Genomic DNA, 26,603 nt, shown 5'->3' on the forward strand with positions numbered 1-26,603 from the left:
TGAATGTGACTTTTAGACCATGGACAAATCCAACTTGTGAAGCCTGAGTCAACGAGTTTACCACACTCCTATTTACAAGCCCTTCTGCTACTATCTTGATATTGACATTCGTGAATGATAATATAGCTTACATCCCTATTAAACTTTGGCTTGCCAAATATACGAGAATTCAACAAAGAGAAGAAGGTCCAGTAACTACTGGGACATGCTGATGTTGGTGTCAAAAGAGATAAAATCTGCGTGTCATGCTCAATACTTAGGGCAAAACTTGTAGTAGCAGCAATTTTTCATAGACAATAAATTCTGAACCCCTTGGTGTCGGGAAATTTGTAATTTGGGTCCAATACTGGAATGCCTAGAGTGTGACTGACATTTGTTGGGAAAATAATGATCCTAGGGATTGAAGGACTAAATGTGAGAAGCAAGAGGAAAGGTATGAATAAGAAGTAGAAACATAACCTCTAGATTGAAAAATTCTATACTAGGGAGGTAAGACGTAGCAGTAACACTAATTAAAGAAACATTTGAGTGCCAAATTAAGAGAGTAGATGAAAGAAAAAGGGGATTAAGTGTGCCAAAATGCAGCATATATCTTTATTTCAAGGTCTGTGGTGAAATTTAATGGCACTGCTAATGGATGATGTTTTGTTCCATAGTCTAATAATGGGAAAACTAAAAATCTAACATTAGTATTTTCCATGTTGCATGTAACTCTATCTAAACTCAACATTTTTTCTCTGAAACTGTACCAGAGATTAAACTAAATAATCTTCTGTTCTTTTAACAATGACCAGCAGAAGGCTGAAGCACAAATGCACATCTGTACCTTTCATGTCTTAAAGCCTCTTTTTGAGAGTTCTTTTGCTTTTATTCCATTCCTTTATAAAATTTCTACACTAAGCATCCAAAATGAGCAAATATGATCTTTAAAAGAAGACAGTAAAGCCAGGAAATTGGCTCTTCAAAACTTTGGGTCTTAGAGTGTGTCAGAACTCTGCCAAACTTGTGCTTCCAGCATAGTCAAACTCTGGGCCTAAGGGGCTATCTGGCAGTACCTGAAGGGCTAGTCTGACAGTGCAAGAAAGTGAGTTATTTGTTGAGGGGTTGAGAACCCTTCTCACACAACATCCACATTCCTTGTCACAGTGAACCACAAAGGCCACTAAATTAACTTGTGCTTAACCCTCTGGTAGTTTGGAACAAAAGCAGTCAGGCTTAAAGACACTGTGTTAATTATTTAAGCAGCATCCAAACAGTAACAAAATGAAAAGGCAACACAAGAGAAATCCCAAATAAGAAAAATAAAGTGTATTTCAATCAAATGAATGATACAAATATGAATTCGATCATTAGAACCAGAGATATTGAATTTCAAAGTTGTAGGTATGCATAGTGCTAAAAATTACAAAGGGCAACACGCAGTCATCTGGTCATGCTTCACAAGTTCAAGCCAACCATGATGGAGCATTGGCCGGTTACTGGGGCCAGGTTAGTCCCAATGAAAAAGTTACCTTTTCAAATTCTGGGGCAAAGAGTCCAGTTTGCGATCCAGAAGGCCGCGCAGAGCTGAAAGTGTGTCACAGATAATAATCTCTGTAGCTCGAAGAGCAGGCCCAGTGTCGTGGATGTTTGGTAGCATGGAGAGCTGGTCGAGCATCGGGGATTGTCAATGCTGGAGCTGTGATTCGTCAGTCACTGCTGGGTGTTATTGCTGTCAGGCGAAGTGCAGCTCTTGAGTTGCCTGTTTTTCTCTGGGGTCACTGGAGTATGAAAAATCAGGTTCACTGGATCTTCGTGTTGGTGGTCATCACGGGTGGCAGTCTCAGTGCAAATGGACCTGTTCACTGTGGCGAAGAGCCTAAAACTTCAGGATTTTGCCTTTCTTTACATAAGAGTCTGATGCCAGCAAATGGTATGGGACGTGGGAAACAACTCTTGGAGGCCACAAGAAGCAAGGCATCCCTCTGGTAGCAGCAAGGCAGTCCTCTGAAGAACATGTCTGGCCTCAATCAGCAGTACAGTCCTCTGGGTAACAAGGTAGTCTTTCTTATATAGTACACAGGTTCAGGAGTGCACTGAAGAGTTGGTCTGAGGGTAAAATATTTACACCTGGTGTCAGTATTTGAAGTAGGGGAATCTTTAAGTTTCCCCCACATCTGGTTCTGGAAACTTCCTTCCTTCTCCTGCCTAAGCTTCGAGTGGTCTAGGGTGAAAAAAGTCTGGTGTTATGTTCCTTTGTGAGTGTGCTGGAGGCAGTCTTTTGAAGTTTAAGTAGGGCAGGGAACAGCTTGGCTCCAAGCCATCCTGGCAGGATGACCCTCTCCCAGCTACACCCAGGTCCTATTGATCATTGTTTGGGCCCAATATGCATTCTTCATAGGGACACCATTACCAGGCCCAGACAACTTTTGTGCAGGAAAATGACAACTTTCTAGATGTGGCATTTTCAAAATTGTAATCTAAAATCTGAATTCACCATTAAAGAGGATTTTAAATTACAATTCATTTGAGTCCAACATGACCTTTCTGCCTGCTCCCAATTAAAAGTTAGCACTTAAATGTAATAAGGTAACCCCAATGTTATCCTATGGGAGATGTAGGCCATAAAGTAGGGGGAAACAAATTTAGGAGATTTTCTTACTAAGAAATGCAACTTTTTATAACATGCCCTACTTTTGAAATACAATGGACCCTGCTTTATGGCCTGTCTAGGCCCTATCTTAGGGGTGACATATATGTCTAAAAATGGAATGTTTAGGCCTAGCAAGAGGTTTATTTGTCTAGGCCAAATTGGCAATTTAAAACTGCACTACAGGCCGCACTGGCAGGCCTGAATCTTGTTCTAAAGTGCTGCTTTAGTGGGTGGCACTATGAGTGCTGCAGACCCAATACTAGCATTTAATTTACAGGCCCTCTGGTGCTTCCAATACTAGCATTTAATTTACAGGCCCTCTGGTGCTTCTAGTACCAATAACTAGTAATTTAAATGTGCCAATCAGGTGTTGACTAATCTTACCATGTTTTAGAGAGAGAGAGTATGAGCACTTTAACATTGATCAACACTGGTAAAGTGCACAAAGTCTTCATACCAATAAAAACAAATTCAGAAAATAGGAGGGATGAAGGCAACATATTTAGGGGTGACCCTGCAGAGAAGGCCAAGTCGAAGAGACAGGTTAGGGTGTTTGCCGTTTTTTTGGCTGTTGGTGGGCTTGTTTTATTTTCTGGAGAGCCAGGTTTTTCTATTTTGTTGCAATAAACATTGCTTGCAGGAAGCACCAGTGCATGCAGTCATCCATATCTTGAAAAATATATATGCAACTTGTCTTCAGAAGTACAAAACAGCCCTGATTTGCAAATGTGGTCCTTTTTTTTACCTATCTGATTCACTAATGGGAGCACTTTTATTTTGATGCCCCGGGCCTATTTTCTGTCCCAGTCCATCCTGCCACCCCACCTCATTTAGAGGTGTTGAACCACTGGTTGCTGATTGATGTCTTCCATAGGGTGCTACATTTAGTACATCCATCATTCCATTCTATTTAGGGTGGCCCTTCAAATGCAGATTTTCCATGCACTGGTTCACCAAGGAAGCAATGGTGGACCCAGTTAAAAAAATGGTCTCCAAGCATAGGTGGAAAGGTTATAATGCCAGGTTTTGTTTGTCATTTAGAAACAAACCCTCCCTTTATGGATACGTTTCTGAGAAGAAAAGGATGCCAAGAGGGCTGCCATAATATGATGGCTTACATGGCATTAATTTCTGTAAACAAGGCATTAACGGTTGACAACAGGGCTTCCGAGCACCTTTACCAGTGATGAACTGCTGCTTTTGTGGTTAACACTAAATAGGGTGTGTAGTCTGCCCCTCGGTGAGTGGATGTTAGAAATGGGGTCTCTAGTTGGCAGTCGGTTTGCACCCTGTCCAAATAGGGACCCTCACTCTAGTCAGGATAAGGGATATACCCACTCTGATAGCCCCTGATCACCCCCTTGGTAGCTTGGCACAAGCAGTTAGGCTTAACACAGAAGCAATGTGTAAAGCATTTGCACATAACACACAGTAACAAGTGAAAACACTACAAAAGGACACCACACCAGTTTTTAGAAAAATAGCCAATATTTATCTAGGTAAAACAAGACCAAATTCGATAAAAATCCAACATATAATAAATAAGATACAAATTTTACAAGAATTACTTAAAAAGGCAGTTCCTTAAAGGCAATAGCTCGGTCTGGGGCTATCACAGTGTCATGAACAACAAATCCAACAGTTCAGGCCAGCCGCGGTGCTGTGGGCCAGCTACTGCATCTGGAAGACCCGCAAACAGTACCTTGGAAATGCAGGGCATCGTGATCCTTGCAATGAAGTCCGGAGACCGGAGTCGCTGTCGTTGCGGTGTCGGTTCCGAAGGCAGGTCCGGGGGTCATCGGGCCCTTGATGTCACACACGTTGTGGATCGAAGTCCGGGCTGATGAAGTCAGAAGCTCTGGCGTGGATGGTGTTGGGGTTGTGGTGCAAAGTGGGACAATATGACGTGTGGTGCCCACAGGTCACGGTGCAGGCAGCGGCTCAGTGACACACCCAGCAGCAGCAGTGAGACCAAGGCTGCGTTGTGAAGGGGAGCGGTGTGACGTGCAGTGTCACCAGGTCACGGTGCAGGCAGCAGCATCGTCATTGCTGAAGCGCTGTCGTCGGTAGGCCCAAGTCAGGGGTGCGGCACGGGACGGGCGCCGTGCAGTGTCCACGGGTCACAGTGCAGACAGGGACGCCTGGTGATGACACTGGAGCCGATGGTGCTGGCTTTGGTGGCATGGGGCTGTGGTGCGAGACAGGACAGAGCTTCATGTACCTCATGATTGGTGTCCACAGGCCACAGTGCAGGCAGTGGCGCCGGTGTCACCAGGAGCGTTGTCGTCAGAGATACCAAGGCTGAGTTGTGAGCAAGGCAAAGCCAGAGGCTCGGTGGGGGCATCAGATGGTGGCATCGGTGACATCAGGGTTGCAGTGTGAAACGGGGCAGTGCAGCTCTGTGCGGCATCGGCAGGTCACGGTGCAGGCCAGTGGCATTGTTGACAGCGTTGCAGTGGTTTTTCTTTCTGACCAGCACAAAACACACAGTTCCCAGTGCTGTAGGCAGATGAAACTGAAGTGTTTGGTGTCCCTAAGACTTCCAACAGGAGGCAAGCTCTATTCCAAGCCCTTGGAGAACTCTCACCAGCAGGATACACAGTAAAGTTCACCCCTTGCTCTCTTTTAAGGCAGACACAACAACTGGAGGCCTTGCCCAGGCCTGGCCCCAGACACACATCAGGGGGTCGGAGAATGCATTGTATGAGGGCAGGCACAGCCCTTTCAGGTGTAAGTGACCACTCACTCCTCCCTCCACTCTAGCCCAGGATATGCAGGCGCACCCCAGCTCCCTTTGTGTCACTGTGTAGAGGGAAATCACAACAGCCCAACTATCAGTCTGACCCAGACATGGAATACACAAGCAGGCAGAGGCACAGAATGGTTTAAGCAAGAAAATGCCCACTTTCTAAAAGTGGCATTTTCAAACAGACAGTTTAAAAACCAACTTTACCAAAAGGTGTATTTTTAAATTGTGAGTTCAGAGACCCCAAACTCAAAATTTATATCTGCTCTCCAAGGGAAACTACACTTTAAGAGATATATAAAGGTAGTCCTTCTGTTAACCTATGAGAGAGTTAGGCCTTACAATCCTAAAAACAAACTTGGGAGTATTTCACTATCAGGACATGTAAAGCACATCAGTACATGTCCCACCTTTAACATACACTGAACCCTGCCCTTGGGGGTAGCTAGGGCATACCTTAGGGGTGCCTTACATGTAGTAAAAGGGAAGGTTGGAGCTGCACACACAGACACTGCAGTGGCAGGACTGAGATGTTTACAGGGCTACTTATGTGGGTGGCACAATCAGTACTGCAGGCCCACTAGTAGTATTTGATTTACAGGCCCTGGGCACCTCTGGTGAACTTTACTAGGGACTTATCAGTAAATTAAATATGCCAATCATGGATAAACCAATCACTAATACAATTGACATAGGTAGCACATGCACTTTAGCACTGATCAGCAGTGGTAAAGTGCACAGAGACAATAAACCAGCAAAAACAAATCAGAAAAAATGGAGGAAGAAGGTGAAAAGTTTGGGCATAACCCGGTAAAAAGGGCCATTTTCAACAGCGGAGGTGTGGTCCCCAATGCTCAGTGGGCTTGGCACACCAACCATTGGACCCGATATGAGAACCTTTTCATTAAAGGCTAATACCTTTTCATCTGGGCCATTGTTTAGGAATTCGTTATTCTCTGTTAGTCCTTTCAGGTTAAAACCGACTGTTAAGTAACTCCTCATAACTCCTAATTAAGGGTCATTCTTGATATGTGTCAGTTTCATTCCTTGGGCCTTACATTAGAGCCACTTTTATCACTTCTAAAATTCATGACTTTCGTTTTATCGTAATTATTGTTTAATGGCTTTGGAGTTGAATACTGAAGCTACCTACTAAAGGTCTGCTGCAGCCCCACCGTAGCCTGAGCCAAAGTAACAGTGACATTTGTGTACGTTCACACTGGACTCCATGGGGAGCCTTATTTGAGAGAGCATGTTTTGCCTCAACCATTGCATCACTTCATAGTTTCTTCCACACTGCACCTTTGAGGTGGTAATATTAATTCATAATTCATACTTAAATGTAATATATAAATAGTATCTTGTCATTTTGAGTTCGCACATCAGAATTGTATTTTGAAAATGTTGTCACTAATTGCATGCTACATTGTATTACAGGTGATGGGTGATATCACAATAGCTCTGCTGCACCCAAAAGTACAATTCATTAACAGAAATCTTTATGACAGCTCTCCTCACTGTGAGCGAGCACAGTGAAAGCCCCTGGAGGCTTCCCTTTTTTCAATTCCTAAGTAGAAGACAATCTACTTTACTTAGCACTTCAACAGTTAAGGTTCCACCATAGTACTGTATAGTGAGAGCATTCATATAGCACGTGTTACTCCTGAGGAAGCGTTGAAGCGCTTTGTGAAAATAAAGAAAGTGTCTGAAAAGTAAGAAAAGGTAAAGATGAGGCACCACCCTGACAAATGTAACCTGTGTTTCAGCAAAAGAGGATGTCACGAGGGAAGGGACTTCGGCATCACATTCGTAGCAGACATGAAAATGCTGCTTCTTTCATTCTATGTACCAGCAGCACTGTTATAGGGATGCAGATATGAATCACTGAAGCTCAAAAGACAATATTTTCTATAGACAAATGTACATTTCAACACAGTCCCTGGGTGTCACCCTACACGTACTTTCTGATAAGTGGGAAAAATGTCCTTCCAACAACACTCTCCAAAATATGCAGCCTAATGCATTTTAGCGAAATAATTCTCATTTTAACATAATGAGACCTATTTACCCACATCTGGTTATGCCTTTATCCTCGAGTGAACTAATAGTATCGGTTTAACCAAACAACTAGTGACAACTGTTAGACATTTATGTCTTACAACATGGTGACATAGATTATAGAGTGACACGTTTTCCATGATTCAACATACATGGAACACTGTTAGCATAGAACACATTACTCCTAACTACGCCAAGCTGGGATTCAGTAAGATGTCTTAGTATTCATTAACTTTATAAACTCTTCTACACTGCTTTTCTCTGTACAACTTACGGTATCCTAGAAGACTTGAGACATCCTTTGTGGGTAGGGATTAAGGAGAAATTAGCTTTGAATCTCATTGTTTATCTTAGTTTTTGCCAGACAAGCAGAGTCATGCAGCATCTTGGAAATGTCTCATTAAGTTAAGGTTTTCCATTAACTCCAATGAGACAGTACTTTTGTTGCCACCCTATGCAAGCTTTCTTCCAATACCACTGTGCTCTAGTTGCCCATAGCAGAAGAAGCAGCATTTCAGCCCTATTGTTTACAAGGGTGAGTGTGGAAGGAGGTGCTTAAGTATAGCAGATGCATAGCACTACTCATATTTGTCAAGACCTTTTTCTTTTGTCCTGCTAATAAGTCTTTAGTGGGCTGTGGTGATCTCTTCTCGAGGAGTACCAGGCTTGATGATATAGAAGGGTGGTGCAGAGGTCACATGTTGTCATATAGTTCTACATTAACCCGGGTCTTCACGTGGAACCTTTCAAGCAGCAGGACAACCAGGAATTTGCCCAGCTGGTGCAAAAGCAATTTCCCACCGATTGCAAGCCTATCTACTGCCCTAGTGGCTCCAAACTCTTATCAGTGACAGGAGGCAGCCACTAGTGCGTGTAGACGCATGGCAGATGGACATGAAACAAAGGGATTTACAGTGTGGTGTTTCTAGTCCCCTTCTGCACTCAAACATTGAAAACATTCAGGCATTCTAGGTTGGTCTTTTGTGATAGTACCCATCCCTCTTCACAAAGGTTCATTTGCTTTTGGTCATTTCAGGCCCATGCACACGTTCATATTGCTGCAAGCAAACCTTTGCCTCCCAGCCTGTGGAATGTCCCACTCATGCTTTTAGTTGTATGTACGGGTATAGCTGGCTTGTTTCCACATAAGTACACTAATAAATAGTGCGAGAAACGCCTTTTGGGGGTCTGCAGTGTTCTGCGTGTTTGCATTGTCTTGGGGTGTACAGTCCCCAGATGTTGTACTGCACAGCGCATCGCGCTGCAGCAACACAGAGCTTTCCATTGACTCCTCTGGCTGGTGTGAAGCAAGATGTGTGCAGTGACCAGTCCGTGTAGATGTGTGTGCAATGAACCTTGGCAGCTTATCATGATAATTTTCAAACTTGTTTTCCTAGTCACATAAACCGAAGAACTCAGTTTGAAAACCCCGTCCTGGAAGCAAAGCGGAAGCTGCAGCAACATAACATGCCCATCACCGACCTGGGGCAGCAGCCCATGAAGGCCCAGGCATTCCACGGTAAGGCATCCTTTGCATTTATTGGCAGCGGGACTGTTGTAAGGTTTCTGTTGTAGGGTCTGAAAATGCATGAACCAAGTCAGTTGCGTAATTATCACCACTAATAAGGTCTGACACCAAGGTGTTCCAAATTTAGCCCACCATTAATCATTGCTTATTCTGACCGTTTGGGGAATAAAATGAACGGTTTATTTTACGCTAACTGCACTAAAACCTGTAAAGTGCCTGTAAATTCTTGGCATTTCCCTCTCTTAAATGGTCCACCTGTAACTAGACTTTAAGGGTCAGTTGAAGGGTTCAAAGAAAAATGTTTGTGTTCATTTCAATCATCTTACATAAAAGGAACAGCTGTCTTTATAAGACCGCATAGTGAAATAAACACTCACCATGAACAGTGTCAAGGAAGAGTTCAACTTATTATAGGTGGTATTTATCTTACTAAAAATGTTCACACTATCAACGAACTTTTTTTTTTTTAACCCAGACTTGAAGGATGGGCATTTGCTGCCTTTTAAGCAGCAGTACTCCATTCATCAGCACCGAACTCTTCATCTTCCAGGAGGAACTACGTCCATCTCTTGCCCATGCGGATTCTCATAAAGAGATCCCTCTTGTCTGTAAACAAGGTTTTTGTGCTCTCATTGAGCAGCTAGACTCTTGATATTAACATACACATACAGACATGCCAACATAGTGCTACGGTGACCCACGGAAAAGTCCTCAACGCACTACGAATTTTCACTTCACAGAGCATGCTAATGGGTATTTATTGCCAGTGACCCATATGGCAAAGAGGTTAGGGTATCATCGTTGACTTTGAATGTCACTGGTGGGATTCAACAGCAATCCACTTGAAGTGGCAGCAACAGTGCTCCACAAGCCGCTGTCACCACCACTGCATTCCGCCTTCATCAGTGGTGTTACAAAGGACCCAGCAGCCTCTGCATTGCTGAGTGTGGGGGGGGGGGGTTAGCTCTAGGAGGCCCCCTCAGCATAGTACACTGCGCACAGGTAGCAGGCCCCTGACTGGGTCCAGTGCCAGGGAGCCCCCTCTATGTGCTTTGCAAGAAAGGGTCCTCAAGTTTTGTTACGCCACTGCCCTTCATCCTGGAAGATGTTACCTTACCCACTGACAGGAGTCAGGAGTGTGCTGCTGCTATGGACTCCTGAGTGGATAATGGTTGGGAATAAACCAGTAGTATTCTTGATGGCAAACCCAGCTTGATCCAAAGACAGCCATTTTGATTCAGGCCCCCTCTGTCATTTAGTAGCACTATTTACCAGCAAATTGTGCCTCCCACTGGGCTGAGGCAATATGTCGCAAGACAGTTGCAAGACAGCCGAGTATGCATAACTTTCTGAGAAAGACAAGCGAGGCTCGCAGAAACACCCTCACAGTTTTCAGGAAATTTTAACTGTTAATGAGTGAATGTTTTCTTTCCAAGTTTCTTGAAGTACTTATCTAAAGTAAAACATTTACACCACATAATCAATTGAGCTTAAGACAGACACTGTCCCACAGTGGTGTTTTTACTTTATTAATTTGAACCATTGTTTGATGCTCCCATTCAAGAAACTACTAACTTGTCTCCAAACTCTCTTACCATAAAATGTTTTTGAAAAGAACAGTACATGTACACATTGCTGTATTTGTAGATGGCCATCATGTATTACAGTTGTATCAGACTTAGGTCTACTGCCACTGTGACTGAATCAGTTGTGCTGTCAGTGTTAGTTGACCAGCGTGTGCGAGCTGATATCAGACGTATATATGTCCTGGCTTTGTCGTACGTGTGCACAGCATTTTAGCCATTCGGCATCGACCATGAGTTATTGCTATTGCGCCTCTACACCTACAAAGTGGTATTGATGTAGGTAGTGTTGTTTCTCATGATCAAGTTCAATTGTTTTTACTCTTCAACGAGGTCTCTTCAAAGTGGAGCCTCTCAAGGCTTTAACCTCTACACGTTTCTCAACATTGTGTGTCGCCATCTTCATGACGTAACCAGTTTGTTAGATGCACAATTTATATAGAAGTAGGACAACCAGTTTGTTCTGAAAATTAAGGGGAATTTGGCACCATCACTGACAGTTTTCAGGGTTGGATAGCCATGCTGAACTCCTGTATATAGTATGACAGTCTGAAGTTAAGTGTCAGCCACACCAATATTTATTGCCTTTCCATGACATTATCTTTTGATCACAGCCTTTTTGGCCCCGTGCCCAGTGACAACGTCCTGTGGCCTACCACTGTCAGAAACACAGGTATACATTTCTGTGCACACACAAATCAAAACTTCCCCAAAGGCCTGATTTTCCCATGTTTGTTTACTGCAAACATTGCTATTGGGGCTGCAACCTCAATGGCTGATTGGTCTCTGAGTATGCAGTCCAGTCAGCATACAAATAGCCTACACAGCCTTCCATGCCCTTAGTGCTTTCTAGTTAGGACAGAGTTTCCAGGTAGAGACTGTCCCTTATGGACCCTGTGTGTCATGTAATCATCTGTCAGCTTCAGATACAAATTTGCCAAAATGCGCTAATTCTGTCAGAGCCCCTGCCGTGTACAAATATATCAGCGCCACTTTGCATGTTCTAAATCAGTGCTGAAGAAATAAGGGTCTTAGGAGCATGCACCTCGGTTGTAATAGTCCAGGACAGCAGCAGACGATGTGGGCTACTGATTCCGTGTGATACTGAAACAGCCTACATTGTTTCTGAATGCTGTTCAAGGTCTTCCAATGGCATCTGTATTCCCATATCGAAGGAGTTAGAAGCCGCATCAGCAATATGCTACTGAACACGTGGTTTCCAATGGCCACTTTTAGATATGGTTGACAGTGTGCAGCCTCATGTGAGCCCACAAGGTCCTCTGCTCCTCTAATTTTCCTGACACACAAAATATCTGACTCTCTACAGACTCCCCTCTCCTGTACTTGTATGGAACTCTTCAGCAGGGCCATAGTTATGAGGCGATCTGCCAAGTAGGTTAGAACCGGATTTAAGTTAGCATGTGCACTCCTCAAATAATTTGCACAATTGCTGGTTTTATCAGTGAAGATTACTTTTGGGGCCCCATGCAGAGACTCAGGTTCCCCCCACTAAGCACTTGGTGATAGAATTTGATAATATCCTTTTTTCATTCTATGTCCATATTCATCAAGTCAAACTCCATGCGAAGCGCGGTGTGCTGTGTAAATCTGGGGATCTGGAATATTTTCTTATAGGCACTTGATGGACAGCACTCAAGAAGCGCAGTTAGCCTACATAGGCAAGATGGCCATAGGAAATTGTAGGCAATAATTTTGCCTTGATCACTCTCTGGATTACCTCCACAGTCAGAGATTTTAGCCTGTGGTTTAATTTGGAGAGGGCATAGGTGGTTCTCCCCACTTTGCCTACCAATGTAAAGGTCTGGTGCGAGGATCTGCCAGTGTCTGATGACCAGACCCCAAGGGAGTTGTATTTACTTGCTGACTCTATCTGTAGCGGACCTAGGTGCCATTCCAGTTGATGTTTTTTTGTTCTATTACCAAGAATTAGCAGCTTAGTTTTAGCAGCATTTGCCTGCAAGGCGTTCTTTGTGTTGTATAAATGGAGTATTTCTAAGGCCCTTTTCATCCCAATCTGTGTTTGAGTGAGCAGGACCGGATCATCAGCATACTGGATAATGGGAAGGCTTTTCTGGCTCAGTTTGGGAGAAAATTTGTTCCCCTTGAAAAGTTCCGTACCCAAGCCAGCTGTGTATAGGTTGAACAAAGTGGGGGCGACAACACACCCTTGCTTTAGACTTCTGTTGGTGTAAATTATCTTCATAGCATGCGTTGGTTCATCTGCTTTTCTGTTCTTGATTGCAGAAGTTACTGTGTGGAGCTTTCTCTTTGTCCATTATGGCTAATTCTGCTCTTTCTTTTAGTATTTTTAAGTGATTTCTTTAACTTTTAATTCTGGTGTCACAATAAATGAGTTTGGTGATTGCTTTGGTCAACCTGACCACTTGACATAGCGTTAGGGACTTCAGGCACCTGCCCTCTTGTGGGGGGCTTGTACAGCGTTCCTTTTCGTAATGGTCATCTGATTTGAATTTGAGCCGGAGTATTAATTTCCATTCCCTCTTCTCTAGGCTCTTTTATTGTTGTAATTCTCTCATTCTCAGTTAGTGTTGTGACCGTTATCACCCCTGACTTTCTTTCCACCACCATGCCACCACTTTTCAGGCTCCTTTCCTGGGTAGTTTTACAATAGTTTATCAATGTGGCTAGAAACTCTGGCAAAGTAATTAGTTTGTCTATTATTGAATTGCGGCGGCAACTGACTGCTGTGTTCCCTTTGTTCCATTTATTAATCCATCTATCTAGCTTCATGCTTAACGTATCGGTTTTCCTACCAATTGTGCGAGCATATGCCTTAATTCCACACTTTGAGCGAGCATATGCCTCAATTCCACTTGAATCTCAGGCTTATGAGATTGCCAGGTCAGGGCTTTGACAGCCGCTAGGAAAGAAGCTTTGATGGTGTTACAAGGGCACGGAATCAAGCCCTTTGCAGCGAAGCCGGAGTGGGGGTAGCATCTAGCCTAGCACACACAGAAGATCCTTCACCAAGCATGGCGACGAGTGGGAAAAGCCTTCTCCAAGCACAGCGGTGGCAAGTGGGGAAAGCCTTGACTAAAGTCAGGTATGGGTGCTATGCTCAACATTGGCAATGTTTTTGGCCAATCCGCTCAGTCTTTGGGCCTGTATATGGTGCTTCATTTTAGTATCTTCTTCAGACTGTTGTGCTACCAGAATATCATTGACAAAATGTTGAAAATCAAATGTTTACCTTGCCTAACTCAACATATGCATACCTTGATATAGCTGTAGGGATAAGAATACTACAATTGATACTTACCTGTATGCATTTACCTTGTCAACATTTTGGTCCTCGTTATTTGGCCACCAAAGTTTAGCATCAAAATGTTTCTTTAGTTGATATTTGAACGTACAACCCCAGTATGTGTAGAAATGCTTTTTAGGTGCAAGTAACTTCACTGTTGACTTGTGACACAAATATTCTGGATCCAGAAGGAAAATTGTGCAGACGTTGCTATATATTCACTGAAAAGTAATTCTTATATGCAAACTTGTTTTCCAGCACCACAATGTCCCTGCTCATATGCTCTGGTTTAATGCAGACAAATGTTCAATCAAATGTTCAACAGATCACTGACCATCCATAACAGAAATATTGTGTGGACAGAAAATCATGTCAAAAATACCGAGGACCAAAATATTGAGAAGTTAAGTGCAAATAAGTAAGTATAGATTTGCTATTCTTAACTCCACATCCATGTACCTATGTATATCTTCAAAGTACATAGATGTGGAGTTATTTATAGTAAACCTTTGCTTACCTATTGAAACTTATTTTGACAGTATTTTTGTCCTTGCTATTCTTGACACAATACTTAGTCCACACAATATTTTTTTCTTGATATTTTGTTTAAATAACTTCCATACATTATTTTAGCATAGCAGGGCATACCATAACATTTATAACAGACTATTTCTTTAAACTGTATATCGATGATTTTCTGGTTTGTTAGATTTGATTTAAAATGCTTCTTTAATCAACATCTTTGATTACTAAATGTTGAATGCATTATGAGTGTGAAATCAACACTTCCGACTGCTTTTCTCAGATTGTCTATAAGTGCAGTGCTGAAATGAATATTCCCATTAAATACTTGATGTGCACCTGCTTGATGTTCTGAAAATACTCGAATTCTATATTTATGTGTTTTTGTGATGGATGCTTTTCTAGAAAAACCACCTTTCACCCGAGATGCATCACAGCTGAAGGGGACGTTCCTCAGCACCACTCTCAAAAAAAGCAACATGGGCTTCGGGTTCACCATCATTGGGGGTGATGAGCCAGATGAGTTCCTACAGGTGAAGAGTGTCATACCTGAGGGCCCTGCAGCACAGGACGGCAAAATGGAGACAGGTAATTCCCACTTTTGACTAATGGAATCTATTATTTATTAGCTACATTAGCACTACATTAGATGGACAACTGCTACTGGAATCAGAGGACTGTCCTTGTACCTTCAAACCTATCTGCTAGCCATGTAATGGGAAAGGTGGGACTGTAAGTTTAGTAGCAGTGCTCTTTTTTTCTTTCAAATTCAGCCAGTGGACATACTAGCTTTTCTTACATATCTCTGGCATACAAATAACGTCCCATCTACATCAGTGTATGTTTCCAACTAAGACAGCTAGTAAAAAGTGCTAAAACCCCTTTTCCTCAATATGAAAATATTGCATACTCTTGTTAGTTTCTAGATCTTTTTTAAGCAAAAAAAGGAATTATAACTGACACTGGCAAACTATTAAAGAGGACAAGCTATTGTGGGCTAACGTGGAGAGTGATTTACTGCTAGATGCAATAGTTGGCACAGGAAAGAATAGTGACACTAAAAGTAGATGAATTGTTGTATGCCATAATATTGAATACAAAAATCTTTTTCTGACACATATCTGTTGGCCTAAATATTGTTTACAAAAATACACCATTGAGTGTAGATTTCTCATTATTAATTCCAATGGAGTGATATTTGTATACCGGATATTTAGGACACAATATTTGTATCTGGTGATCTTTAGGCCATACTATACTGGTACCATACCAGATGAACAAGGTGCTCTCTGACCATCTATCTTAGAATTATCCAAGAGGCACATTCACTTACAAACGTAAGCTTCTGTTATTCTGTCTTTTTTGATACAATGGACAGCTTTGGTGTCGAGAAAGAAAAACGAGTTAAGAGAAAAGACTAAAACAAGAACATTATCGGGAGTTCCTCAGGGAATATCATAGGGTGAAAATAAAGATAACTCCTGCTAATAACATATAGTTGTTAAGTTTAGTTACAGCACTGAAGGGTGTCCTGAGTCTCAGAGGTCCTCTTCTGAGATCTGCAATATGTTTGAATGTTTTCATACCTATTAAGGAGGAATGCACATCTGCTTAAGAAATTTGTTGATCATTTTTTTAAGGCAAAGCCTGTGCCACGTGGCTCTGAGGGAAGTTCCTTGGGGCAATTTTATAGCTGCATTGTAAAGCACTGCCTGTGTAAATAATTCACGTTCAAATTACCTGCTTGTCAATTTATCTCTTGAGGATATCCTGAAAAGATTGACAGTGGATTTTGCTCTCATGGACTGATGTTGGTCGCCCCAACCATAGAACATGGCTCATAACTTCAGGGATTCTTCCACCTTGCATTAATGATGGGGAGGTTGAATGAGCATGAGCATGTCGACCTGTCTCCTTGATCATTTCACTTTGAGTGCCGATTCATTCACAGCATTTTTTCGCTTGCATCTGAGCGTGTCATGTATTGTGTTCCGGGTTCCGCAAGCAGTACCCCTACCTAGGAAAATATCTTGAGCACACCTAATATAAATCCAGCTTGCGACTTGCCCTTCTTGTCGGACTTCTGAAAGCTCACATCCCATTAGTATGTGTCATTGATCATTGATTCCCTTCTGTTACACAGAATGGGCTGTGACGGAGCCTTGGTGAGATTAATGATGTGCTATAACTTTTATTCATTGCCATTACGCATTCCCCATCCAATTTCCTCTTACAAACGTCCCCAGCCCTCTCTCTTCCCATCCCACATCCTTCCTTCCACGTGAGCTGACTTTAGTCATAAGCCTTTTAACCTTCACTCAGTGCTACATCCTTCCACAGATCACAGCATTCATATATCATATAAGTTTCCTTGGAAGATGGGTGTCATTTTTTCAGCCCTGCAAACGAGTTGCAATTAATTGATACAAGTTCATCAATAGAACGATAATAATAGTTACTTATTTTTTATATCGCTGTAAATGCTACACTGTTGCTGAGTCTAAGTGCTGTGAATAACGGATATTACTGTAACAAATGGACCTGCTCGGGAGAATGCATGCAGGGATTTGCTCTCTTGATCTCCAGCGCATCACATTGGTCAGCAGCAGGTGATCAGCTCACTGAGCCATCCCTTCATCACAGGTACATGTTTATGCAAACCGCTGTAGTTCAGCCAGAGAAGCTAACAATTCTTACAACCCAAACGAAAAGACAAAGCGCACATCTCAATGATTTGGCTACAGAATGATTTATTTATGTCAGATTTATATCAGATTTTAAGAAGGTACATTTTTTTTGAAAAGTCTAAAGTAACCTCACATCTACCAAAACGATGAAGCCTGAGAAATTTAAAAATGAAACATTCATTGTTCTATTGTTTTAAACGTATTATTCTGTACCAAACTACAGATGGAAAAATTACACCAACTTTCCATTTATTATATTTTCAAGGGATAAGGGAAGTTCTATTCACATATGACATGAACACTTTATATACAAAATCTCCAAAAACGCTTATGTCATTTGTGATGAAGAGAAAACGTAAATATGTAGTAATACAACTTGTGCTACTGTTAGTAATGATAATAGTAGTAACAATAACCTGAATACAGCACCGCCAATGCACTTCTGCCATTTCTAGGCATTTTAAACTACTGATATTGCTATTAACCAGGAGTTAGATGGTCACTGTACTTACCTCAGCAAGTGTATCTATGTTGCCTCACTTCGCTTTTCCTTGTAGAAAGTTCACATGTGCATTATGTATGTCTATTCGTGACCCTCTACCCTGACGCTCTACCACGTCTTACACTTGCATTGTTTTCCTTCATCATCCATATCTTTAGATACTTTCCATTCCTAAATGTTTGTTATACAAATTTGAATTGAGATCACAAGAAATCTGAACACATTGCTCAGAGACTGTGCATATAAAGATAAACAAAGTAATAACTTTGCACCAAACCCTTGTGCAGAAGCTGGCTTTAAGTCCTATTTTTAATTTCCATTATTGATTGAAATCTTTGTATCAACAGTTTCAAAATCTGAATAAGAAATCACATTGTATGGGATGAGCGCATACTTAGCAGGCTGTACAAAACAACAACAGTATAACAAGGTGCGCGGACAAACCAAGATGCAGTACCAGGGTAATTGCAATAGGGGAGAAAGGAGAGCATTTCCTCCTGTCACTCCAGCCTTGCTCTCCCAGTGAGTTTTCTGGGCTGTCAGAAGTGCCTAAACTCAGCTCAGTAACAAAGATGTCAGTTCATCCCAGAAGCTGTCAATAAACTTTCTGCGGAGTCCTTTTTCTTTTCTCTGTTAAAGGCCCTGAGTCTACAGTAAGCTCATTTCATTTCTGACTGTCCCCATTTTGGAAGAGGAGGGTGTTGAGGGATTTCTGTGCCATCGCAATAGCTTTTTTTTTACCATTAGCAGCTCAAGAACACTGAACCAAGTACCCATCTTCTTCTTTTTAGGTCACAAGAACAGGCCAGCAGACATTCTTTATGTACATTTGCCCTCCCTAACATGTCCACTTGCATTTATGTGACTCTGTAATAAAAAAAACTCTCAGTTTAGGACGTCCTATATCATATCCTATTTCATATATCTCTGCCTGTGCACATCAGGGGCATGAACAGAGTACTGATACAGATATCTTTTGTATTTTCATGTTGCTGTGGTAAATTCTATGGAATTTGTTAAACGTTGTGTGTTGGAATCTTGGCTTTCTGGATACTTACCTACTAAATGCCAGTGCCACTTTCGAATTATTATCCTCTAACTCCCTACCTACGCCACACATTTAATCCCTAGTGCTTGCTTGTTTGCTTTTCACATGTTCCTTAAAAGAGATTAAAATCGTAATATATAGGAGAGCAATACGCCATGTATCTGCAGCTCAGAAGACCCATATCCCCTTTCCCTTTGGAAAGACCCTTTAAAAAACCCTTACAGAAGGAATTGTCCTGACTGACATGTATTATAATTCATAATTGGTTAGGCTGAGGCCACCTTCCATCACAGGAAGTTTCAGCTTCCTCTGGGACACCCTAGATTTCTCCACTTCAGATTAATTCCAGCAGCAGTGGGTATAATCCGTGTATAAAATGATGTCCTTGAATATTAAAATAAATACACGTGTATGGTAGCATAACCATTTTTTGGACAATGCTACCGTCATATAATCGACAATGAGAGTGTTTACCAACATTTGACACAGCTCTTCAACAAGTATTAAATATGCCTACGTTTCCAGCCATCAATTTTTCTGTGTCATCATAAATTTGCATTTCTGAATAACTAAACATATTGGGTTCCCACCTGATTTCTCTGTCTAGTAATGATTACAAGTTGGCCATCACATCACACCAGAGTCGAAAACTGCACTTTCAGTCCAGGCCAGCCAGAGTACAGACAAAAGTGAGAATTCTCCCTAGGAATGATATTTTTCCCCATCCCTGGTGGGCATCTCACGTAATTGCTTAAGTTGCAACATATCATCACATGTATCCATACTGTGAAACATCTCTTACAGATGTCGGCACCTTGACACCTCCATTTCAAGTGGCCTTGTAATTGTGTCGAAATTCTCGTTCCCAGGAATTATAGATTCCAGAGAAATCAGTAATCCTCAGGTGTTACATTGCCTAGTCTTCACTGCCATGTTATTTTGGTGAAATGGTTAATAACTGTAAAAGTGAGTGTTTCCCTACTGGTTTCCACAGTTTTCCACAAATATCGGGCACTTTTCCCATTTACTTTTGGTCAGACTTAAAATGAGCCAAGTTAATTGCGGAAAATCCCTAGGTGTAGGTTTTCATGCATTACTTGGACTTCTGAATCTGCCATTAATGGCCAAATTTGAATGTACAGCAAGTCTTAATGAGGGTTTAAGATGAATATTGCACAACTATTTATCAATTCCTCCACCTGAACTTTGTCTCTCAATCTGGTAGATTAATTCTGACAGATGTTTTCTCAACAAGTGAGTGACCTCAGCAATGATGTTATTGATGTCCAGTGGTAGTGCCGTTAATGGCATTATTAATGAAAGTGTCTTCATCCATGACGTCATATGTAAACTCATCAATAAATGACTGAGTGCTGTGGTTTACCACACTACTCTGCCTTTCAGACTTCAATTTTGTATACTGTCCGCTGCATTTTTAAATATATGTTACAGTTTTAAAATATCACATGCAAACAAGAGGAGGGGAACTTATATTGATGTTACTTTAACACTCTTCAGCCTCTCTTTTAGTCTTCTCGTTTATTTTTAATATAATATCTGACACTGCTTAGATTTATAAATATGCATGTTTTGTGACCTGCTGTCTAGGTCTTACATGTGCGTAAACTGAAATGTGGATATTGCATTTCTGAACCAGGTAATGAGTTCACAGAGTTTAAGAATACTACTGTGTAGTGCTTTTATTTATTTGTAGAGATGTCAGCTGATGTTATTTCTGTTTTGTACAGACTGTGGACCGGTGGGCAGTTCTATGTGGAAATTGTCTTTGTTTACTCTGCTTTGTCCATATTACAATTATGTAGTTGAAGTTTTATTTGAACAGTTAAATTAAGGCACTTGTAAAGCGCTAAGCTGCCCCAGCAATGCAGCTTCCCAGCGCTAGACCTAGCGGATAAACAACTGTGACTGCCAGCACCCAAAAGACAGGAGAAAGAAAAGGGCCTAGATGGGGAAAAGCCAGGTCTTAAGTGACTTCCTGAAAAGCAGGTGCTTTTGAATATTTCTGATAGAAAGAGGAAGCAAGAAGGTACCTAAGCCCGGAATGAACAACCCCCTTTGCTGACTCTCCTGACACAACAAAGCGTCTTAAAATGGATGTGCTTGTCCACATTAAGCTAGTGCAACCTCAAAAAAAGGCCACAGGCTGAACAGTGGTGAGGGAGGGAGAATAACATCCTGGCTGCTGCATTTTGAGCCAGCTGAAGCCTTCTTATGTCTGATTTATTGGCTCCTAGGTACAGAATGTTACAATAGTCCAAACGGGACAGGATAACTGCCTGAATGATAATTTGACGGGTGCGTGGGTCAAAAAGGCCCAGAATAGGTCTAAGGCTTCTCAAGAGACCGAAGCAGGTGCCAACAAGTCAGTTGTCTTGGATTTCAAAAGCCAAGGTGTTGTCCATGCAAACTTCTAAGTTTTTGAGGGACAACTTGGGTTTAGGCCCAAGGGAAGGAGGTCGCCAGTTGCCACCCCAGGAGTGGATTTGTTTACCTAGTAAGAGAATTTCGGTTATATTTGTATTGAAGGGTATTCACTTGTTATCCACTCAGCGACAACAAGCAGGCCTTTTTGAAAGTTGCCCATGTCTTTCAATGGGTTATAGGAGAAAGAAAGAACAAGCTGAGTATCATTAGCACACGATACAAGCATAAGTACCAAAGATTTTACTACATGCGCTAAAGGTGGAATATAAATGTTAAACAAACAGGAGACCTGAGGGACATTGTGGTCAATACAGGGGAGAGATGACCTGAAAAGAGCTCTCTGATTGGATGGAAAACCAGGACAGAGCCGCCCCTCCTATGCCAATGTCCTCCAGGTGCTTAAGCAATATTTTGTGAGATACCGTATCAAATGCAGCACTCCGGTCAATCAGAGATGAGGATCTGCCTTCATCCAAGCCACCGCGAAGTTGCCAGTCAAGAAACTTGGTTAAGATACTGCTAACGAAACACTCCATTGCCTTGGAAAGAAAAGAACGAGGGAGATGAGATGAAAATGTTCAGGTTTAAGGCATCCAAAGATTATTTCCTAAGGAGGGGAATGACTTTCCTGTGCTTCCATGAGCGAGGCACAGAAGCAGTGGACAAACAGAGATTACCCAGTTCTAGACAGGAAAGAAGTGAATCCTGAAGTTTGATAAAACGATCAGGTTTAAAAGGATCTGCTGGAGATCGAGATTTCACTTGGCTGCAGAGGGTTGAAAGCAGTGATGGGCTCTGAGGAGGAAGCAAGCTAAGCAGGCCCACGCAAGTGATGTCTCCTGACAGAGTCACAATATCAGACCCTGCTTCCAAGAGGACAGGTGAAAAATGTGACCAAATGTCCTTTATATTGCTGGTGAAGTAATCTGCCAAATTATTACATTTAGTACTGGAGGCTTCAATAGAGTCAACCGAGAGCACTGGTTTCAAAGGTCTATTCACTAGACTAAACATTTCCTCGGGAGAATTGTTATTGTTGGTAATTATGTTAGCAAACTATTACACTTTGGATTTCATGATCAGTTTATAATACGTTTTTGAAAGTTGATCTGTATTGGGCTTAAGTAGAGGGTGATATGCTTTCCTCCCGGATCGTTCCAAAGACTTGCAGTGCTTTTTGGCAGCTACAAGGACCCCATTAAACCAAGGGGCAGTGTGTTTCTTTTTAACGGAGACCTGTCTAACTGGAATAAATGCATCTAAGGCAGAAGTAAGCCAGAGTTGCAGTGTGTTATTTGCAGTCATTGGGGGCCAGCTTGAGGTGACTAGATTGAATAAACTAGTCAAATTGTATAAAGTCAAGTTTGTGCCAAGGACGCTTAAGACTTGAATTGGAGGCTGGCATGTGCGAATAGCGGGGTAGGGGTATAGTTAGATATAGCATAAGATGTCCTGTTCAGGACATGGGAAGTGGTGAGGTGACCAGTAAGGAGTCGAGATTGGAAAAAAACAAATCTAGGAGTTGCCCAACATGGTGTGTGGCACCTTCAACTCGTTGGATAAGCTGCATGGCGGCGTGATCAGCGATAAAATGAATGATATCTCTGCCATGGATGGAGTCTAAGTGAAGATAAAGTTCCCCAAGGATGTTAAAGTTTGCTAGTTTGATAGGCAAAGGTGCAGCAAAACTTATTAAAGCCTCCCGAAAGTTTTGAAAGGGCTAGGGGGATGATATTTTAAAAGTGCAGAGAAGATGAAGTTATTTTTTCAAGGAAATTTTAAAAAGAGCCATTTCACAGTCTGTGATATTGTATTGTGACAAACTGCAGGCAGCTATAGATTTTTTAATAAATCACAGTGATACTGCCTCCTCTACCATTAGATCTGTTAACATGTTTTAGATAATAACCGGGGCGAAACAGAGCGTCCAGTGCATTGCTGTAAATGAAATCCTAAATATCACCATGGTGGTTAACCAAGGAGCAACAATTAATATTGTACTCAGCATGTCCTATGGGGGTCTGAGAAATAAAAGAGGTTGGGGGTAGTGACCGGCAAGTAGACACAAGCGGTCTAGCTGTGAAGTCACAGGTCTGAGAGCTGAATGAAGGCTCCTCTGGGGACCACATATATCCCTGCCACAGTGCCATGAGGGTTTCCTAAGAGCACTGAGTTCTAAGGAAGAGTTCACTTGCATAGAACAGGCTCATGCTCTTGCCTTTATGGACAGTGGTTTCTGCATGCCAGTGATACCTGTTGGCATCCAGACTTTCCTTTATTTGATTTTACAAGTTGTGAATGAAAGATTCTATACAGGTAGATGCCTGTCCCTGTATGCAGGTAGAGTCCTGTCCCTGTATGCAGGTAGATGCCTGTCCCTGTATGCAGGTAGAGTCTTGTCCCTGTATGCAGGTAGACGGCTGTCCGTGTATGCAGGTAGACGGCTGTCCCTGTATCAAGTTAGAGGAGATCTACCTTTACCATGTATTGCCCTTGCTGCTTTCCTAAGATGTCACATGCCCAAAATAAGACTGTGACGCATACAAAATCAATGAACAAATAAATGAAAATAAAGTAGGATTAGGGCATTATGTTTTATGTTTACAAGAACAAGTGTAATTTATGTCATCAATAAATTACTCACTTCTGTGGGTGTTACAAAGAACACTTGGTTATAATGAAAACTGGAAGAAACTGGTGTAGGTATTAATGAATAAATCATAGATGCCTATTTTTCTAACGCTACTAGAGCACATTGTGTAAAACTGGCATTTTTAGGATTACAAAGTTTTATTAAAAGCATATTTAATGTGTTCAACTCTTTACTTTTAGGTTCAAATATTGTTCCCACAGGTGCATCCTTCCTAGCCCTACTCTTCCCCTTTGAAGAGAGAGGAAGAAGGGGTAATTTCTCACTCTTTCAGCAAAACTTGCACCAGGTCCTTCCAAATGTACCTTACATTTGCTGATATTTTGGGAACTGTATTAGCACTTGCTTTCGAATTCCAAGTGAATTAAACCTGATCTAATGATCACCAAATTGGCAAATTATGTCAATGAATATTTTGTTGGCATGCCCTTCGAAAAGCCAGGCAGTTCAAAGTATGTGTAATATGTTACACACATGAATAAATTGTTGACACATATTTCGCACACATATTCTGGACTTATTCCTTTTGAATCTCGTGCAATGTTCAATTTTGCTAGAAGGAAGTTTGATTTACACCTGAAACATTTTGTATAGACCGGGACCTGTATTTGGACATGGTGCTTTTATTGTAGCTGTGTACATTGATTTGTGGACAGCATTGCGATCTGCAGTGTAACCCCTGTGAATTATACTGCACCCGTAATTCAGTTTGTTCCTTTAAAATATGTCTTATTTTCATTGGCTTAACTTTTTGAAGGAATTTTCTAATATTTTTTGACCGTACAATGTTGCTGTCAATTTTGCTATTCTTTTTAAAAGTGATTTTCAGTACGTGGTTTCTCACAAATGGCAATAAATTAGTTAATGTTTTTATAATTTTACATATTCCATCTCAGTTTTGGATCGACACTATTGACCATTGTTAGACCTGACAGCCTTAGGGTGGTCATCCCCCAACTTTTTGTCTGCCTTCTTCCACTTTTCTGACACTGTTTTTGCTGGTTTTAGGACTCTGTGCACTTTACCACTGCTAACCACTGCTAAAGTGCATATGCTCTCTCCCTCAAACATGGTAACATTGGGTCATTCCCAATTGGCATATTTGATTTACTTGTAAGTCCCTAGTAAAGTGCACTATGTGCGGCCAGGGCCTGTAAACTGAATGCTACTAATGTGCCTGCAGCACTGGTTGTGCCACCCACATAAGTAGCCCTTTAACCATGTCTCAGGCCTGCAATTGCAAGGCCTATGGATGCAGTTTTCACTGCCACTTCGATTTGGCATTTAAATGACTTGCCAAGCCTTAAACTCCCCTTTTTGTCTACAAATAAGTCACCCTAAGGTAGACCCTAGGTAGCCCATAGTGTAGGGTGCTATGTAGGTAAAAGGTAGGACATTTACATGTGTGTTTTATAGGTCCTGGTAGTGGAAACCTCCTAAATTAGTTTTTAACTACCATGAGGCCTGCTTCTTTCATAGGATAGCATTAGGGCTACTCTCATATACTGTTTAAGTGGGTAGATTCTGATCAGAGAGGGGTAACCAGGTCATATTTAGCATGGCCAGAATGGTAATAGAAAATCCTGCTTGTTAGTGAGGTTGGATTTTATATTACTATTTTAGAAATGCCACTTTAGAAAGTGAGCATTTCTCTGTACTATAAATCCATCTGTGCCTTACAGCCTGTCTCCAATCAACGTCTGGGATAGGCTGGTTGACAGCTCCCTTATGCATACCACCCAGACAACCACAAACACAGGACACTCAGTCACATCTGCATTCATCTGCATACTGAATGGGTCTTCCTGGCCTGGAATGGTGGAGGGCCTGACACTTACATGTCAAAGGCTAGTGGCCTGCCTTCACACAATGGACTGCCTAACCCCTTACTGGGACCCTGGCAGACAGACCTGTAGTGAAAGGAGACCTTGTGCACTTCAGAACCACTCTTTGAAATCTCCCCCACTTCAAAGGCATATTTGGGTATAAAACCTGGGTCTCTGACCCTACCACATCAGACACTTCTGGACCTGAACCTACAGCCTGTCAAGAGGAACTGCCTGGCTGTCCAAAGGACTCATCTGGACTGCTTTGCTGAGAAGGACTGCTCCCCTGATGTTGCTCTGCTGCTTTGCTTGCCCCTGACTTTGCTGAGAAGTGTTTCTCAAGGGCTTGGATTGAGCTTGCCTCCTGTTTTCTGAAGTCTGTGGGCCAAAAAGACTTCATCTCTTCAGGAAACTCCTTGTGTGCCAACAATCGATGCACAGCCTACCGGATATGACACACAGCCATGGTTCGACCGAGAAATTTCTGCACAGCCAAACCAGAACAAACCAGCCCTCCTTCCCAAGTGAAGAATTGATGCAGTGCCTGCCTTGCAGCCTGAAATTTGACACATAGCCCTACTGGATATATGCACAGAAGAACCAGAATGATGCAGCTTGACTTCCTGAGTGAAGAATCGATGCAGCGCCTGCCGTGCGACAGAAAATATGATGCATCACCATACCGAATCGATGCAACGCCTGTGACCTCATCCCCCACGCCCAAGATTTCCACGCATTGTCCCTGGGTGTCAAAAAGATCCCCACATCGCAGTGAGGAACCAAGACTGTGCACCAGAAATCGACACAAAGCCCCTTGCAGCGTGGAAAGAAACAACGCATTGTCTGTGCTGCGTCGTCAAAATCTGACGCACACCCTATTTTTCCATGCATCTCCTCCTCCGTGGTCTCCATGCGTGTTATTTTTGACACGAACAAGCATTTTGGGCAAAGAAAGACAACTGATGATTTCTAAAATTTATGGCTCTTTTTAATCTTGCAAAAGTGATATCTCAACTTGTGCTTATTGAATCTTTATCATTTTGACCTTAATTTAACCAAATAAATATCATATATTGTTCTAAATTTCTAA

The 26,603-nt window shown here is 42.0% G+C and overlaps 1 protein-coding gene across 10 annotated transcripts in view; it reads left to right on the forward strand.

Annotated features, from left to right (window-relative positions):
* Window positions 1-26,603, forward strand: part of MAGI2 (membrane associated guanylate kinase, WW and PDZ domain containing 2) — a 2,755,167-nt gene that overhangs the window by 2,119,061 nt on the left and 609,503 nt on the right. For all 10 annotated transcript variants that reach the window (XM_069229701.1, XM_069229700.1, XM_069229695.1 and 7 more), the window contains 2 exons: window positions 8,834-8,955; window positions 14,761-14,943. In XM_069229701.1, the coding sequence (XP_069085802.1) occupies window positions 8,834-8,955; window positions 14,761-14,943 (305 nt within the window). The remainder of the gene's footprint in view (window positions 1-8,833; window positions 8,956-14,760; window positions 14,944-26,603) is intronic.

Source organism: Pleurodeles waltl, chromosome 4_1, assembly GCF_031143425.1.
Source record: "Pleurodeles waltl isolate 20211129_DDA chromosome 4_1, aPleWal1.hap1.20221129, whole genome shotgun sequence".
In the NCBI taxonomy this organism is placed as follows: Eukaryota; Metazoa; Chordata; class Amphibia; order Caudata; family Salamandridae; genus Pleurodeles; species Pleurodeles waltl.